The 15,399-nt window shown below is 38.4% G+C and overlaps 1 protein-coding gene across 1 annotated transcript in view; it reads left to right on the top strand.

Annotated features, from left to right (window-relative positions):
• Nucleotides 1-15,399, top strand: part of CUBN (cubilin) — a 145,653-nt gene that overhangs the window by 29,637 nt on the left and 100,617 nt on the right. The window contains exons 23-27 of the mRNA XM_042044038.1: nucleotides 6,084-6,270; nucleotides 9,798-9,958; nucleotides 10,488-10,669; nucleotides 11,331-11,487; nucleotides 14,027-14,214. Coding sequence (XP_041899972.1) covers nucleotides 6,084-6,270; nucleotides 9,798-9,958; nucleotides 10,488-10,669; nucleotides 11,331-11,487; nucleotides 14,027-14,214 — 875 coding nt within the window. The remainder of the gene's footprint in view (nucleotides 1-6,083; nucleotides 6,271-9,797; nucleotides 9,959-10,487; nucleotides 10,670-11,330; nucleotides 11,488-14,026; nucleotides 14,215-15,399) is intronic.

Raw genomic sequence — 15,399 nt, 5'->3', positions numbered from 1 at the left:
TGTGATTCTGTTAGTCACTTCAATGCTGTCCTGCCTCCTCTCTTTAGTATTCCCCTCCTTTACCACCACCATGGTGATTGGCTTTTCTCATCTTTCAGCCAAAGCACTGTGTCAAAAGCTTTACAGAATTCCACACAGATGACATCTGTAGCTGTTCACTCATCCATTGATGTAGTGTGTAGTAGTGTGTCGTGTGGAGTTCAAACTGCATCAATGCTGTCCCTGCAATGTTTTCAAACTATGCCTTAAAAATGCAGATCTGCTGTCTCTTCAATGCTTTTAACAATTATATCGTATGTTTATATGAAATTAGCACTATGTAATATCTTAATCCAAATTTTATATGATTTTCTTTTCCCAAAATGAACACAAATATCTTCACTACTCTTCAGCCAATCTGGGCTAACTGTCAATTTCTTCTCACTCTGACTTAGAACGATCTCTAGAGTAAACACTTGTTAATTTCAACCACTACAGCTTGTATAAATATGGCAAAGTGGGAGATAGCTACTGCAAGTGAGAGTAATGAACTTACAGAGAGGCTGAAACTATGATTTGGTTTTTTTTACAAAGATTTCTTTCTTTTGGTCCCAGAACAAGCATGGCTATAAAGTTTTCAAAAATATCAGACGGCTAAAATTCAGTTTTTTATTAAGAATAAAGTGTTTTGAAGTTTCTGTGGCCTGAGAGAAGGCAAACATGTATGTTTATGTGGATTTTGCTGTGAGAAGCAACTCTTCACTTCCCTGCAATCATCTCAGGTTTAGGTCTGATCTTCATCTCATGTATATCCAGTTACACTAAGGCAGCAAATTGCTAACCATAATAATATCTGAGAGATTTACCAAAACCATGATTTTTTTTTTTTTTTACATCTGGTGCTTATTTACATTTTTTATGCTAAAGAAAATATGGTTCTAATAATGTTTCTTGTGCAAGAAGAATCCTTCATATTTTTAAGTTGTGTATCCTTAGCCAGCTAGAGCATAACCAGTATCAGAACTTTTCAAAGATGTTCTGGTTCATATTACACATTTCAATAGTCTTTTTCCTGGAGTTATTTCAGAGAGAATGAGCTATTGAAAACATGGACAAGATTACCCGTCCTCCCTCCACCAAATAAATTGGAGTTTAAAAAAGAAGCATAAGTAAAAGTGATTTTTTTTTTTAATGCAAAATGAAACTAATTTTCTTCTCCATGCATCTTGGTAAACAATGTTTTTGTTTGCATGGCTTATCTGTGATATATTAAATACTTGAAAAGTAGCCTGAAAAGAATAAAAGGCAAAGCTATGTTTCCTGTCAAAAAAAAAAAAAAAAGGAATGCCACAAGATGCAGCCATGGCCATGGCCCATAAAGTGCAAACAATTGCTTTAGCAGTCTGCCAGCTAGTAGCTGTGAATGGCTCATGGAGCCACAATACAGATGGAAATCCTTCAGTCAGACATGCCCACATGATACTCATTTTAAAATATGTATCACCCACTTAAACTACAGGTACCTTGGATTCTTAGTTCTTCACCATCCTTCTGTCATTTAAAGGGGAAAGTCACAAGGAATTCAAGGTAATGTTTTGATTTGTTTCAAAGAGTCCAGGTCTCAACTACCAGATTGATGAATATCATAAGAGCCATGTAAGTGTTATGGTAGATTTTAGGATTGTCTTCTGCCAGTTTTGGCTGACCACATCACAAATAAGCCATGTAAAAAAATTGAGAAATCTTTGAAAGAGTTTAGTTTTGTCTGGAACTTTTGTTCAGGGTCTTGATAGATACAGGCCAAAATTTTCCAATAGGAATAGTACTGGATTCAGTGCTATTATTTTTTTCCCCTCAACTTCTTCACAGATAAGTGTGAGTTCATCTGTTTTACTTTGCATTGGGGTTTTGGTGGTGTGTTTCATTGTTTTGTTGGTTGGTTTCCTGGTTTTGGGGTTTTTTTTAAATTTGTTTATTTATTTAGAGATGCTTCATTTCATTCTTTCTGCTGGGAGAAGTTAACCTTAACAAGGTTTGTTAAGTTGATTAAGCAGATTTCCTTCCTGATAGGCTTTTTATTCCTGGTCTTTCTCTGGCTTTTGTGAAAGATTATTTTCTTCATTATCATCCTGAATTGTGAATGATATTATTTATCAAGATGGGTAAGCTGGTTTTAAATACCTTCATTGTGGATTATATGTTAGCTACAATGACAGTTTGGAGAAGTCAGAGTTTGAGAAGGATGAGAAAAGAGAAAAACCTCTGTGAACCCATGAAGTTAAAAGTGCACCTGAAAATGTAGTATGGATTTGTGTGTCTTCTTCATTGATCGCTGAGTACAAGTTGAAATCTTCATTCCCATCTTTCTGACTGAACCCAGTAATTATTAGGAGTATGATGCCTGACTTTGGTCTTCAGCTGAACAAGCAATGACAAGAATGGAAATTAATAGTTGACAAATATTTATGTGCAGAGATGTACAGGGAATGGTTGAATGAGGTTGACCTAAAACAGAAAATAAAGCTGATGTCCTATATGTGTCTTGGGCATCTGCTCAGTTCATCCCAAGTCTCAGGAAAAAGGCTCAATTGGCTGGCATCTGACAGCTTGTTAGACAGCTGTAACTTGGCAGTGTTTGGTCAGGGTGTTAGTCTGTACTGCCTGTACATGCCAATATATGTGAGTACAACTCCACAGTATGTGTGTTTAGGTGCAAATCAGCAGAAGGCAGGCAGAGATTCTTTTTGAACCATTTTACCCAGTATTTTGAGGGAGTTTGGGTCTAACATGCTACAAAAGACCTTTGTGTGTCTCCTTGGTAAAAACCAAGTCTCTTAGCACCTGCCAGCAGAAGTAACAGAAGGCCCTGGAGTGCAGATGTGCTTTCACATTGCCTGTGGAGAGGCATATACTTCATGTGATAGTTTCTTCATTTCTTTCCTAAACATGGATGGTACTACATAAAGAGTGAATTGTTTGGAATCCCAGTTTTCCTTTGGTACAGTGAGACTGAAAGAAAAATCCCATGTTATATATTGCACTATTTCTTGATTTTTGATTATTTAGGATTGTGGCAACTGATTGATATCTCTTTAGGGGAAAAAACATGGATATAATTTTCTACATTATGCATGATTGCATGAGTGAATAGTACAAAAGCTGGAATTTTTCTCTGCTATTGGCTGTTGCAGTGGGTTACTGCCATTTATGGCATTTTTTTTTCAGAAAAGCAAACACATTCAGTACTAAAATCAGAAGGCAGATTGAATAGCTTTCAAAACCTCACACACTGGGCAAAGCAAGATGTGTGATTGTCCTCAACAATTGCCTCCTTCTGTTTTTCATGAGCTGTAATAAGAGTCTTCCAACTAAACTGAATTAATATTTTTTTCCAGACACACAATAATCACATATAGTATTAGACTGCATTCTGAACTTTGGCAAAGGAGTCAAAGTACTTTTTTCATGCTAACTTTGCTAAATGTTCACTGAAGGGTGTGCCCAAGCACACCCCCAAATGTTGTTAGAGAGGTGGGTGCTAAAGGGGAGTGCCAGCTCTCCTGCTGAAAGTAGAACACCATGAATTAATCCAGTTACCAGAAAAGAGTTGGCTGTCAAAAAACATGGGTTTGTTTATGCTTTTCTAAATCCTCATAGGAGCCAGCATACTCCATCTATACTTGGATTTGTTTCACTGTAGCCAGAAGTCTAACATTTATATGGCAGTCCCTGTTCCATCTTCTCTATTTATTATCCCTTAGCTCATAAAGAAGATTTTTAAGTGAAATGTAAAGCAGTACACACCATCCAGCTTAAAACAGCACACTTGGGTTATAAGTTTCTGTCTGGGTTCCTCCCAAGAAGAAAAATTTTGGTGAGGGACGGAACCTGGACAGTTCTGTGGAAATTGTTATTAAAAGGACTGATAAAAAAAAAATTCTGGCTTCTGTAGTGCTAATTTTGCTGTAAGAGTTCTTATCTAGCACACCAGTTTTAATATTCTCCAGGTTGAAAGCTGATATTCTTGGTCTCAGTCTCTGAGTACGTAATGGCAGTATTGCAAGAGCTCTAATCATTAAGTAGGCACAAGTCAGACATCCATCCCTCCAAAAGCAGGAGGAAATAATTATTTAAAAATAAGTAACCTAATAAATATACACACATTTTCTTTTTAATTTTTTAATACTTTTTCTGTAGTAGTTTGTTAGGGAAACTTGGGTGACATTTCTAAGTCAGAATTCTAACCCTTCAGGCAGCACTCTCAAAAAATCATATGACTTGAGGATCTGGGGTTTGATGATAAGCCCTACATATCACAAAACACCATGGGAGCTGGTAGCACAGCCAGGGCATTATAAGAATTTACAAAGCAGTACAAGGCTCTTATGGTGACCGGAACTAACCTGTTTGTTATACATGTACATTAAAGCATATCTGTGATGGAACACATAAATGATGAAAATTCAAGATAAAGACTTTAATAGATAATGATTTTAGGTAAATTAGTGCATAAAATCTTTTTGACTTGTCAATACCAAAGCACAAGCCAATGGAAGAAAATTATTGACCCTTTTTTGTGTCCTGTTTCTCTTTTCTCCCCATGATGAATTAGGAACATGAGTCTGAGAGCTAGCTTTGGGAGTATTTATCTTGGGGTGACTTTGTGATGTGTATCCCATATCGCTGCCCTATGCCCAGAAATTAATTTTTGTGCCTTTCTATGCCTTTAAACTGAGCCTGAGAGGGGGAAGGAAAAACCTGAGCAAAACTTTTTCAAAGCAGTTTGCAGCTTGTTCAAGGTCACACAGAGATAGCGTTGTTTTTCCAGCTGCGGCAGGGGAGGGAGGAGGCGCCCGGCTTGCGGCTGCCCGGTCAGCTTTTGGCAGTTTTCAGTTTCCTTTTCTCCAGAGAGAGACTGAGAGTTGAATTTTTTTCCCTTCCCTGGAATTTCGGATTTTCTCCCTTTTCTGCTGGACTGTTTCAATATCAGAACACATCAGGAGGACTTTCCACCAAGCGCAGAGGGCCTGGCCCTGGGCCAAGCCCCAGCTCCGAGGAGACCAAAGGGAGGACTCTGACACTTCCGCAGGTTTTTTTTCTCCACAGTGAAAGATTTTATTATTTAGCATTATTTTCCTTTTCCCATGTGTTTGTTAAATAAATAGTTTTTATCTCCTTCACTTTCCTTCAAGGAAAATTTATTTTTCCTGAACCTGGTGGGGGAGGGGTGGTGACTTGCCTTCTCTCAGAGGATATATTTCTAAATTTGGCCAAACCGGCACAAATCCCACAGAAAATGTTCTCGACACAGGCCTTCTAGGTGACCAAGAATGCAAAAAAATACCATTAAAAATACACCATTAAAAGCAAAAGTGTTTTAGCAGTTAGAATGGATAGAGAACAGACATGGAAATGACCAACCTTAGACATGAAGGGCCTGAAGTGTAGCTCAACCCCTTCCCCCCTAAATTGTTATGCAATTTAAGAGTTAAGGATAAACACTGCTACACTGCAGCTGATGTAGTTGCTTTAAGTATAAGACCTTAAGTAAAATTGTCGTGTCCTCAGATTCTAAGGATTATACCACTTATTGTCACTTATGGCCTAGAAAATGGGAAAAGATATTTAGATATAAAATCTCCTCTACCAGGTTTGATCCTGAGGAATGCTTGAAAACAATGTAGCTTCTCCTCATAGCTAGAAACTATATTTAGTTTCCATCACCACTGCATTTCAGAAATTCAGGAATCCTACCTTTTGGGTTCAGCGAGACATCCCTTTCAGTTTCCTTTCTCTGCTTACTTGGGGTTTAGGGCAAAACCATCTAGGCAGCTGAAACTGCTTTTATGTTGCCTATTTATTACAGGCACGGTGTTCTGGTAAAAGCTGAACAAAATCAACTAAAATATAAGAAATCCCATGAAACAGCTGGATTCTGGTTTTAGTTTATACTGTTGACATTCAGCAGTTAAGACGTGTCCAGGAAGAGTTACAATGCGCAGGAACACAGGATGTTTGCTCCTCTGCCTGTTGAAAATAGAAATTTCCTGTTAATTTAGCAGACATATGAAATTAATTCATCTTTGTTTCTTTTCTTTTTAAAGTTTGCTCACACAACTACACTTCTGAAACTGGCGTGCTAACATCTCCAAACTACCCCAATAACTACCCTGTCCGGACTGAGTGCATATACACCATCACAGTGGGAATAAACAGACAGATTGTGCTGCGCTTCACCAACTTCACCTTGGAAGGGAACAAACGCTGTACAGAGGATTATGTAGAAATCAGGCAAGGCTAATTATTTCTCCTATCCTTAGTACTGATCACCATGTAAGTTGTTCAAACCCACTTAGGCATGTTTAGAGTCTTTAGTTTTAACTATACACCTTGCTGTCAATGTGGGTAAAGGACTTACCAGAGAGCTTTAAAGGCTACCTTTTCCTCCTTTCATCCTGCTCTGTTGTCAACTTTCCTACTTGATAAATTCCAGTTCTGAGAGCAAGTGGAATGTGTGGACTGCATTTGGGTTGTTTTCCATAGTGCAGAAACAAAGAGTTTTATTGCCTGTTTTGTGACATATTCTCCATGATATTTGAAAAGTCATGGCAGTGAGGGGAAGTCCCAGGTGAAAAGGGGAAACATTGTACCCATTCTTAAAAAGGATAGAAAAGAGGACCCTGGGAACTATTGACCTGTGAGCCTCACCTGCATACCTGGAAAGATCATGGAACAGATCCTCCTAGAAGCTCTGCTAAGGCACATGGAAGACAGGGAGGTGGCCCGAGACAGCCAGCATGACTTCACGAAGGGCATTCTTGACCAACCCAGTGTCCTTCTGTGATGGAATGACTACATCAATGGATGAGTGAACAGCTACAGATGTCATCTGTGTGGAATTCTGTAAAGCTTTTGACACAGTCCCCCGCAACATTCTTCTCTCTAAATTGGAGGGAGATACATTTGATGGGTGGATGGTTCAGAAGATGAGGAATTGATTGGATTGTCACATCCAGAGGATAGTGGCCAATGGCTTGATGTGCAGATGGAGATCTCTGACAAGTGATCCCTCAAGGGTCTGTACTGGGATCAGTGTTATTTAATATCTTCATTAATGACATAGACACTTGGATCAATGCAGCCTCATCAAGTTTGCCAGTGACACCGAGCTGAGGGTGCAGTTGACACACCTGAATGACAGGATGCCATTCAGAGGGACCTGGATAAGCTTGACCAGTTGGCCCATGTGAACCTTGTGAGATTCAGCAAGGCCAAGTACAAGGTCCTGCTCCTGGTTTGGAGCAACTCTCAATATCAGTACAGGCTGGGGAGTGAATGGATCAGAAGGACTTGAGGGTGCTGGTGGATGAAAAATTAGAGAGGACCTGGCAATGTGCCCTTGCAGCCCAGAAAGCCAGCAGTATCCTGGGCTGCATCAAAAGCAGCATGGGCAGCAGGTCAAGGGAGGTGATTCTGCCCCTCTGCTCTGCCCTGGTGAGACCCCACATGGAGTGCTGCATCCAGCTCTGGGGCCCCCAGCATAAGGATATGGACCTCTTGGAGCAAGTTCAAAGGAGGACTATGAAGACAATCAGAGAACTGGAGCACTCTCATATAAAGACAGGCTGAGAGAGTTTGGATTGTTCAGAAGAAATTTTTTTCAATGAGGGTAGTGAGGCACTGGAACAGGTTGCCCACAGAGGTAGTTGATGCCCCATCCCTGGAAATGTTCAAGATCAGGCTGGACGAGGCTCTGAGCAACCTTTTCTAGTTGAAGATATCCCTATTCATTGCAGAGTTGAGAGGCATAGATGACCCTTAAATGCCCCTTCCAACCCAAGCTGTTCTATGATTCTATATTTTGTTTTATGTTTATAGTCTTTAGACAGCAGCTGCTCTAGGCTGTAACACGAGGAGCATATATATAATCTGCTATATTTTTCTATTCTGGCATCACCATTAAACTTAGGACACTAACTTAGTGATTTCTAGGAAATTTTACAGGACAGAGACAAATAGAAGAAATTAATATTTGCAGGAAGGTTATCTGCTTACAGTATAGCAGCACCAAGTACATGTCTTTTCTACTGCGTGGCTGCTGATGGATTTGCACTTTGCAGTGTTGGTGTACCCATTCTGGTCCTCATGAGCCAGCTCTCTGGGTGAACCATATCTGCAGAATGTAGTGTGCTTTTTCAGTTTGAGCATGCTAAGAGTTTCCATTACCTCACTGAGCACCATGATAAAGCTCATCCTGAACGTTATACCAGATATTCTGTATGGGTTATTCTTTGGTAAGTGTGTCTAAAACCAAACAGAAATCTGCTTGCTGAAGTTGCACTATTGAGATTCTGAATCCCTGCTGAATTAGCTGGGTTTTTTCAGCTGTACATACAAACTGGAGAAAGTTATGAAAACCTGAAAAACTTTTTCAGTATTTTCTAAGTAAAGCGTTTCAGTTTTTTCTTTATAAGACAACAATCTGAGGTTAAATTTAATCTAAATTTATTTTAACAATTAACACTTTAATTTGGGGTGATCCAAATTGCAAACAGGGTGATTTTTTTCACTTTTTCATCTTAGGAACTGAAAGCACTTATTTATAGCATAAATCTAACTCTGTTTTCACTGTGAAGAGTTCAGCAGCATTAAACAAGTTTTTAAGATACAGACAGAACTTTCTAAGTGCAACTCTGCACATTGCTGCTGCTGTAACTGGATTTTTAGAATGTCTCTTCAAACCTGATACTGTTGAATGGCGTAGCTACACAAGTCTTAGGTGAGGTGCCTCTCTCGTTCCTTGTTCTGAGGTGTCATCTGATAAATTGCATTCAGTCAACTAAGAAAATTGTTCATGTGACCACAGCTGCAGAGGCCAAGATGCAAGTGAGGGGAGGTTCTGGCACATTTCTTCAACTGCCAGTAACATGAGACAGCAGCAAGCAGTTTAAGCTGGGAGGATAACAAGAAAACAGAGTGGCAAAGGCTAAGTGGAAATTTTTCTCAGAAGCAGCAGGAAACCTGTGAATATGCAATTGAAAGTATTACTGTCCACTTAAAAAGCATCATAGCAAGATCACACCCATATATAGATTATTATTTTCCTACTGACCTGTAGGGTGTTTGTAGTATGAAGGTGCTTAAAGACACGGCCAGGAAGCAATTGATAAGCAGGTTGTCACCATCTTTTTTATTCCCATAAGGCATGTGCAGGAGGCAGAACAGAACATTAACTGTGTATCCTGATTGCAGTATTAAAAAATGTTACTGGAAATATTACTTAATTTAAAAATAGGAAAATAAGTGGCTGTAGAACCAATTCTGAAGACTAAGAAAATATTTGAAAATGTGCATAACATCAGTGAATTGAATTCAGAAATGAATTCCCATTTGTGTGGTGGCAAATAAACGTTTTTTTTAAATAAGTCCGCTCATCTAGGTTTGTGCCAGGCTAAACAGTGAGCAGTGAGAAAATTACTGCTTCAAATTAGAAGATTACCTTTGGTTGCACCAATGATTGTCAGCTTGTAGAATATAGATAATATAGTCTACCTGAGACGCTTCTCAAGCCTGTCATTGTGTTGACACACCCTCAGGCTGCTGAGATGAGAGAGTGACATACCCAGCAAGCAGGTGATTGTGGTAGGACGTATTACTGCAAGTAGCAAGACTCAGTATTTGGTAGCAGTATTTCTGTGGAAGATGAAGAGCCAGGATTAGTCTTTCCCAAGTCTAAAAGAATCACAAGATTTTTGATTTGCTAGCATTTCTCATGGTATCTCTCTTTGACCAAAGATTTTTCTTCTCTACCATTCTAGAGATGGAGGCTATGAAACTTCTCCTCCTCTTGGAAAATACTGTGGTACAGACCTGCCTCCTGTTATAACCTCTCATGGTAACAAGCTGTGGATAAAGTTTGTAAGTGACATATTTGGCACAAGAAAGGGATTTTCAGCAGAGTGGGATGGTACCTCAGCAGGTAAAATGACTGCATCGAGTATAGAACTATTTGACACATCTCATTTTTGATCTTTTGTTTGTATTTAATTTCTCACCTTTTTTCCCACAATTTTTCTGCTTCCCATCTTCTAAAGTTTGTCTGCTAATTATATAGTGAGATGTATGCATGTTGTTAAGATCAAGGATATTTCTGGATCCTTGGGCTTTCTTTTTTACCACAGAGAAGGGCATACTATTCCCTAGATATAAAGTAGGTTCAATTTTCTCTTATGCTTAGGAAAGCAGTAATTAAGAATTTAATGAAGAGGTTTCTAATTTGAAGGTTAACTCTCTATCAGAAGCACTCTACAAATTAGATAGTTAATATTTCTAGGTGCTATGGCCTCTCTTCTGCTTATAACATTGATGGCTAGATGCAGACTTTTGGGGCATTACCAGAGATGTTCAGGGCATATAAAAGAGGTCAGTAGTGAGAATCTCACACGCTATGTCTAGTTCTTTACTGTTCTAACTGTTTAATGTTGGTTTGCTTTCTCTGCCATTTTCAGGTTGTGGTGGGACTTTCATAACATCCTCAGGCATCTTCATGTCTCCCAACTACCCTATGCCATATTACCACAATTCAGAGTGCTACTGGTTGCTCAAAGGAAACCGAGGAAGTCCATTCGAAATCCAGTTTGAGCAGTTCCATCTAGAATATCACCAGAAGTGCGCCTTCGATTACCTTGCGGTAGGTCCCCTGGGACACCCTGCTCCATAGGAGTCAGCTGAGTATGTGAGTGCAAAGGCCCAAAAAAACACAGAGCCTCGGTTTTCAAATATTCCTAACTGAACAGAGCCAGAATAGAAAAGCTCCCTGTTGATGTGCTACCTTCATATCACAGAGCCATGAGAGGCAAGGCAGCAGAGTCTGTGTAGTTGCTGGTAACAAAAGCATTTATATCTAGATAGAAAGAATCTGATCAATAGAAACAAGAATCTGTCTATATCTTTTAAATTTTCTGTATTTTGAACCAAGGCTTTAGTATGCTTTCTTAGTAAATTAAGTGGAAAAAAGCACAACAGTGCCAATAACCGTATTGTTAATCCCAAATTTCATATTTGAATTGCTGCAAAAATAATTTTAATATTTTTAATAAAATTGAAATGGAGTGCTGTGTTCCCCTCTTGGTAACTAAGCCCCTAAAAACCCACTAGTATCCAGTTACTGGCTTCCTAGTTTTGCTTGTTTCTGAAATGCCTGCCAGGCTTCCTCTAAGCAGAAATGGAATTTAACCTCTTGTATATCCAGTAACATTTCTCTAAGCAGACATTTATTAGGCGGAAATTAATAGGATTTGTAATGTCATCAGATTTATTATTTTTTAATTTTTTCTTGGTTTTTTTTTAAGATATATGATGGCAACAGCAGCAGTGCTAGACAGCTAGGTAAATTTTGTGGGGATCAGATACCACAACCAATCCATTCCAGTGGAGACAGCGTGTATGTAAAACTAAGGACAGACAACAGTCTGCAAGGTGGAGGTTTCTTAGCCCAATACAAACAGGGTAAGTGAAAGAAGATGAGAACATGTTTCTACAGCTCATGTTGTCTGTGAAACTGCTTGCAGTGAATGATCTTACATATTTATGAGCGCAGTAAAATGTATAGAGCATGCCACCAACACAGATTCTCTAGTCTGGTACAGTTACAGAACACAGAGAGCTAAAAATTATCTGCCCATCTACCTGGGATGGAGATTATCTCTTCCTCAGGAGAAAGCTGGTAAGGTGGCTCTATTTCTATTACCTGCACCAGTGGCCCTTACCACTCCAGATTTACTCAGAATAACAAGTGCTGGAAGTCCATAACAGGATAGATTGGACTACGCTTGCTCTTCTGCTCCTTCAGGCTCCTGATTTTTTAAAAGAGAAGGCAGACACAGCAAGATTCTCTGCTCTTAGAGCTGCTTTTGAAGCAGGATGACAAAAGATAATTGAGTTTCTGTCAACCAGACTGCATCACTGGGGGTGCTTGGGATAATTTAGCCTATCAGGAACATTTTTAAAAGTTTCATTTTTTGTATCTTGTGGTAAGGGTAATACTTTTCTTGCAAACATTATTTTTGTAAAATAGTACTACCCCAGAAATATCAGAATAATAACATCTGGAGAAAAATACAAGAAGACATGTGACAAATTAAAGTTATTTTATTCCCAGTCATAACCTTGAATATAGTCCTGGTGTTTACTTTTCTCTTTATACACTTTATGCTTTTTTTATGGTTAAGTGCACATTGGAAGATATGTAATTTCATCACATACAAAGTGATTTGCAAGCATCTTTGTGTCCTCTAAGTATGACATGCCCAAGTGATAAGGATTGTTATAGGTTTGTAGACATGAAGTTGTCCTAGGTTTGGACAATAGTAAATGGATTATGAAACAGCTATTCATCTATGTGTGACACATAGAGTAATTAGAAGAGGGAGGCACCCTTGGCTCCCTCATTCCTTACAGATACTACTACAGATTCATCTACCATGTACTTTACACACTGCAATGTCAAGAGGATATATTAGAAAAGGTTCCCCCTCCCTTTCATTAATTAAACAGAATACTTTCAAAGCACTCAGATGTAGAACTTGAGCTATCAGATAATGTGATTTACATTCATATTTAATTCCTGAAGATGCATCAGAGAAAGCTTTTAATGGTTTGCCCAAAAGCTAAAATTATGTAGGCAGTATGTTATAAAATAAGGGTGCGTGGATACCAGATACATTTACATGTACATGAAAGAAATGTAATGGTTAATTGGAAAATGTTGCAAAGGAAAACATGGTATCAAGGTACCATTCAAAGGCACCTTTGTGCCTGATATGTTTCTAATAAAATCCTGATGGCAGGGGGTGGCAGCTTTTACCCATCTTGCATTCTTCACAACCCATTTTGTGTTCTTTGTCCTGCCCTTTCAGAAAGTCATATGCTTCAGTGTAGCTTTGCAGGGAAGCTCCACTCCACTCTGCCTGACCTTTAGCTGTATCCCAAGCATTTTGAAGTACTGAAAACACAGACCTTGCTGCTTGTTAAAACGTTTGCATAGGATAAAAGAATGTGCAGGAAGTAGGTGTACTATCTGTGGTGACAGACAATAGAATAGCTATGCAAGTGAATCTCAGCTATTTCTGCTGTTCAAACTCTGCAAATTTGCTGCCTAAACCAAAGAGCCTGGTCTGCTGCCTGCCTCCTGCCCACTTCCCTCTGCATTACACTGCTCTGCTCCTGATACACATTGTGTGCTCTCTCCAGACAAGGGATTGACACTGATATTTTTTGTCTTTAGGGAAAGGTGGATACAGGAAAATGAGACTCACTGATCTAATGCCATAATTGTAATTTTGTTCTTTATCTAGTTTAGTTTATTTTCATTTTCTCTGCACTTAAAGGAAAGCTCTTATTATTCCACATAAGCATCCAGTTCTTATTCTAGGATGCTACTGAATGTCTTACAAGGAAAATCATGGCTCCTTTTTAAAAATTTTCATGATCACTTTCTCTTTCTGGGGCTAGAAAGCCTAATACTAGTAGTGTACTTTCCATTGGTTGTTTTAGCCAGGGATCATAATTTTTTCCTAGTTAACTGAAATAAACCACTTTTATCTATTAGCCAGTATTTGTGGGGCACCTCCTTAAATTATTTCAAATGATAGGGTAAATTTGTAGTTTATATATTTATACAGTTATATTTTATAACTAATTCTATAATTAGTTATTAAAAAAAAAAAAAAGAAAATATGTTTCATGAATACCCATGTATTCAGAATTAAAGAAAACTGCCCAAATATATGCATTTATTATATATACTGATGGGTCTGCAAGTGTCAGAAAAGGTCATAATAATGCTGAAAGATTCAAATTTGAATTCTGGTTGAAGCATATAAAATATGTTCTTCAGTAGGTCACCATTCTCTTTCTGCAATGCTTCTCTAATCTGAATAAAAATATTTCTCACCTTATAATGTTATCAGTAACTTCAATAAGTAATTTTTGAGATATTGGATTAATAACACTATACAAATATAATCTCTTACCACTTTTTTTTCAGTTTGCCATGAAGTGCTGACTGTTAATCGTAGCCATGGCATATTGGAAAGTTTAAATTACCCAAATAATTACCCATTAAATGAGCACTGCAACTGGACTATCCAAACCACCAAGGGGAACACTCTCAACTATAGCTTCACAGCCTTTGATTTAGAAGATGGATCTGACTGTGATCGTGACTTCTTGAAGGTATGTACCCAGATTCTAGAAACAAGAAAAATCAAGTCTCTAACAATAAAGAAAAGTAATAAGATTGCAGAAGAGCAAGGGGAAATTTATCTTATCTAAATGTAACCATTAAAGCTCAAGTGTTAAATCCAAACTATTTAACCTGTTTCCTCAGCGATCAGTAGGGGGTGAAGCATTGCTACCTTGAGACAGAAGTGTGCCTCTGAGAGGATGAATCATTCTGCAGGTGCCTCGGTTTGGTACAGTCTAGCTACCACCTTAGATTAGATGTGCTGGTTTTTTTGGGCGAAGTGAGATGCTGTGATTCCAACTTCATGCAAAAAAGGGAAAATCCTGAGATTAGTGAATGGATTGCAAAAAGGCAATGAGGCCAATTATTTTCCTCTTGTTTTTATCTGAGAAGGAGTGTTCAAAAACTTCGATATATTTAATTTCTACTTTTTTAAAGAGAGAGTTGCTGTGTCTCCTGTTTATGCTTTTCATAATTCATCTGTGTCTTTAAAGGGACTAAAAGAGAATTAATGCACCCACAAACAAAATGTGATGTTTTTAGGCAAATGAAACCATATAGTCAATCTAAAGCCAAGTACCCTTTATTTTCATTTCCTTGAAAAAACATTTCAAGGACAAAAAAAAAGTTTTCTTGAAATTTTCTAGGACAACTTAAAAGGTATTTTCTCTCAATTTTGTACATAGTACTGTAGAATGTAGAGGGTAGTCATGATCACTCTATACTGTGGATTATAATCTCCTGCCTAAAATTTTGCTGTTTTGCTGGACTAATTCATCCTTCAGATCTCACCCTTGTACAGGATGCCAGCATGTAGCCCCTGTGCTCTACTTAGGTTTATGCAAAAGAGGAACTGAAATTTAGAGAAATCTTAGAGAAGACTTGTTACAGCCAGGGAGAGGATGATGGAATAGTGCCTGCATTTCTGGGGATACTTACACTGGGATCTTGCAGAAGGTTCAGAAACAGACCTGCTGATGGCTTAATCTGTTCCTTCTAGATGTCCTCCCTCACTCCCTCTTCAGTACGGCAGCTTTCACAGCTCAAAATTGGTAGTAAACTGGGAAAAATTATGTTCTTCCAGCTTCTTCTCTTTGTGGCCAGGAATGGAAAGAAAGAATAGACATGTGAAGAAAATAACAAGGGAGCACTGTATTGAGAACTAACTATTAAGC

This window comes from Corvus kubaryi, unplaced genomic scaffold (genome assembly GCF_017639235.1).
Source record: "Corvus kubaryi isolate FWS band 111438036 unplaced genomic scaffold, C.kubaryi_AGA036_p1.0 37398, whole genome shotgun sequence".
NCBI lineage: Eukaryota > Metazoa > Chordata > Aves > Passeriformes > Corvidae > Corvus > Corvus kubaryi.
The sequence above is the reverse complement of the archived record's forward strand: the minus strand, read 5'-3'. Positions and strand labels throughout refer to the sequence as shown.